General features: G+C 40.2%; 1 protein-coding gene across 2 annotated transcripts; it reads right to left on the bottom strand.

Annotated features, from left to right (window-relative positions):
• Positions 1–469: 469 nt before the first annotated feature.
• Positions 470–2,444, bottom strand: LOC145421825 (uncharacterized). Of its 2 annotated transcripts, none has more exons than XR_013903181.1 (7): positions 2,322–2,444; positions 2,118–2,211; positions 1,922–2,014; positions 1,621–1,847; positions 1,356–1,527; positions 1,131–1,258; positions 470–1,022 (listed from the first exon to the last, which is right to left on the bottom strand). XR_013903181.1 is itself a non-coding variant. In XM_080292699.1 (7 exons), exons 4-6 carry the CDS (start codon positions 1,720–1,722, stop codon positions 1,191–1,193), a joined length of 342 nt encoding a protein of 113 aa, XP_080148825.1. In that variant the 5' UTR covers positions 1,723–1,847; positions 1,922–2,032; positions 2,118–2,211; positions 2,322–2,442; the 3' UTR covers positions 470–1,022; positions 1,131–1,190. The 2 variants fall into 2 exon arrangements, 1 of the variants encoding a protein (XP_080148825.1); XM_080292699.1 differs by having other exon boundaries at positions 1,922–2,032; positions 2,322–2,442.

Here is a 2,444-nt window from a genome sequence, read left to right as displayed (position 1 = left end):
ACACTTTGGCCTACACCTGCTGCCTTTAGATCAGAAATAACAGCTGCACAACTATTTACAAGGTCTGCTGAAGATAATTCCGACTCAGCCTCTAAATCAGGGGTGTCAAACTCAAATACACAGTGGGCCAAAATTCAAAACTGGAACAAAGTCGCGGGCTAACATTAATATTTATTGAAAAAAAAAATCTTCCTCTAGATATAAGAATGAATCTTTTTTTATGGACTCAAACAAGTTTTGCTGAAAACCTGAATATGGAACAAGCAAAGCTTAATACTAAACAATATATATATATTAACTGTATAATACCAGTAGGCCAGCTCTAATAGTAATTTGGTATGGCTTCGCGGGCCAAATGTAATCAGGCTGCGGGCCAAATCTGGCCCGCGGGCCAGAGTTTGACACCTATGCTCTAAATGTTCAGGCACCACATCAACATTAGCAGTAGTACTTGTGTCCGTAACACTTTGAACTGGTGAAAAATCTAGTTCTGCAGAATCAAATGAACTGCTTACGTGGCATTTGTTCAGGTGCTTTCTAAAGCCAGAAAAACTACTAAAAGAACGTGAGCATCCCACTTGGCCACATTTGAGATATAGTGTCCTCCCAGTACAGAGACCATGAATTACCTTAAGGTGTTTTACAAGGCTGTTTGGTCTACCATGATCACTTTTGCAAAGAAAGCACTTCATTATTTTGATCTCAATGGATACTAACGCACCATTCTTGCTCGCAACTCTGGGAGTTTCCTTTGTTTCCCCAACATCAATGTTGTAAATGGTTGTTTGCAGAAAAGTGAAAAAGTTGGTCAGGGATGAACTGTATGACGTATCAAAGACATAATGGGCCTTAAAGAGTTCATCAAGGGCTCCTACTGAACCTGTCGCTTTACATGGAAGTGCATGCTTGTCAATCACAATGAAGAAGGTGTGGATGCTGCTTCTTGTGGGTCCCTGAGCAAGAAGGTAGGGCTGACTGCTTCGGGTGATGTTGTCTAGATGCTGCTGTACACTGGTTCCAGCCTACAACAACACATTAAACAGCAGTATTTAGTGACTATCCCATTAGATTAGATCACCTTACTGTACATTACAATGGCGGTGATGGAATATATATTTTAAATAACATACCTTTAGGAATTTGATGAGGTTATCGACAGCTTGAGATGCAGACATCTTTCCTGGTCTCTTTCACCCTTGTGCAGATGGCGGTAGCAGATGTAGCAGCAGCAAGATAGCAGACATGTCACTGTCCCAGCCTACAGACGAATAAACAAAGAATTACTCCAAAAATACATTCGATAGACAGAATTGCCTATATAACCAACAATGGCAAATAAAAACAGTCAGTCATACCATTCTCAACTTCAGTAGCTGACTCAGCATTGCACATCAACTCCAAGAGCTCCGAGGTGGGTACAAGTCCATGACTTTCCTTTACAATCTTTGATTTGAGATCGATGGGCCACCTCTCCAAGAATTTGTTGGCAGTGACCTCATCAAACAGGAGTCTGAAATCTTGTTCTATCTATAATGCAAAAATAGAAGATAAGAGGTGTAATGAGTGAAATTGCAAGCTGCATGGAATATTTCAGTGATTCAACAAATGAAGATGTCTTACCAGTCCTGGTGTGTCCAGAAACCGCGGGAAGACTATGAAGACATCTGCTGCATTCTTATCATCGCTGACCATTGAATGCCGATAAATGAAGGTAGCTTTCATCTTTTCACGGATAGTGTCTTCATCAGCAGAGTGTCTCAAAAGAGCAATAGCTGCTTTTACATCCTCATCTGATAACACTGTCTCAGTGGTGAGTGGTCTGGATCGACCACGGCCTGGCCCGCCAACTTAAGAAAAAACTATTTGATTGACTCCTGCCTACAAATTAGATCAGAATCATTTAAATCACAAGTGAACTTACTTTTAGGAGATTTGGAAAGTGAGACACTTCTTTCCTCTGCAGCTTTTCTTTGAATTGTCTTCAACCGCCACGCAAGGTATCCTGAACCGCTCTCTGGATCATAGTAATGTTCTTATGTAATTAAATACAAGCAGAATGTTATCAACATTTCTGAGGGCAACTATGTGTTTAATGTTGCAAAGTCCCCTTTACTTACATATCCATGTTGTGAATATGGGTCTTCCAGATATGGAAACAGAGCAACAATCCCCTGCGCATACATCACTCTTACACTTTTAGGGGGAGATGTCCTAATGTATAAATTCAGTGATGACCGTCACTCAATTGGCATTGAACATCACAATTAAAAATAATACAATACTAAAAATGTTTCTTTATAGACTACATTTATGATTCTTACCCATGTGCTTCTGTCATCTCAGCAGCAAGTATGTTTATCATCTGTCTTCTAGTTGCATCTGTCAGAGATTTGGTTTTTGCATACTCTTGTATGATGTGTTCACCACCAGGCTTTGTTGTTAGG

The sequence above is a fragment of the Astatotilapia calliptera genome, chromosome 18, assembly GCF_964374335.1.
Source record: "Astatotilapia calliptera chromosome 18, fAstCal68.1, whole genome shotgun sequence".
NCBI lineage: Eukaryota > Metazoa > Chordata > Actinopteri > Cichliformes > Cichlidae > Astatotilapia > Astatotilapia calliptera.
Note: the sequence above shows the minus strand (reverse complement) of the source record. Positions and strands in the feature narration are given on the sequence as shown.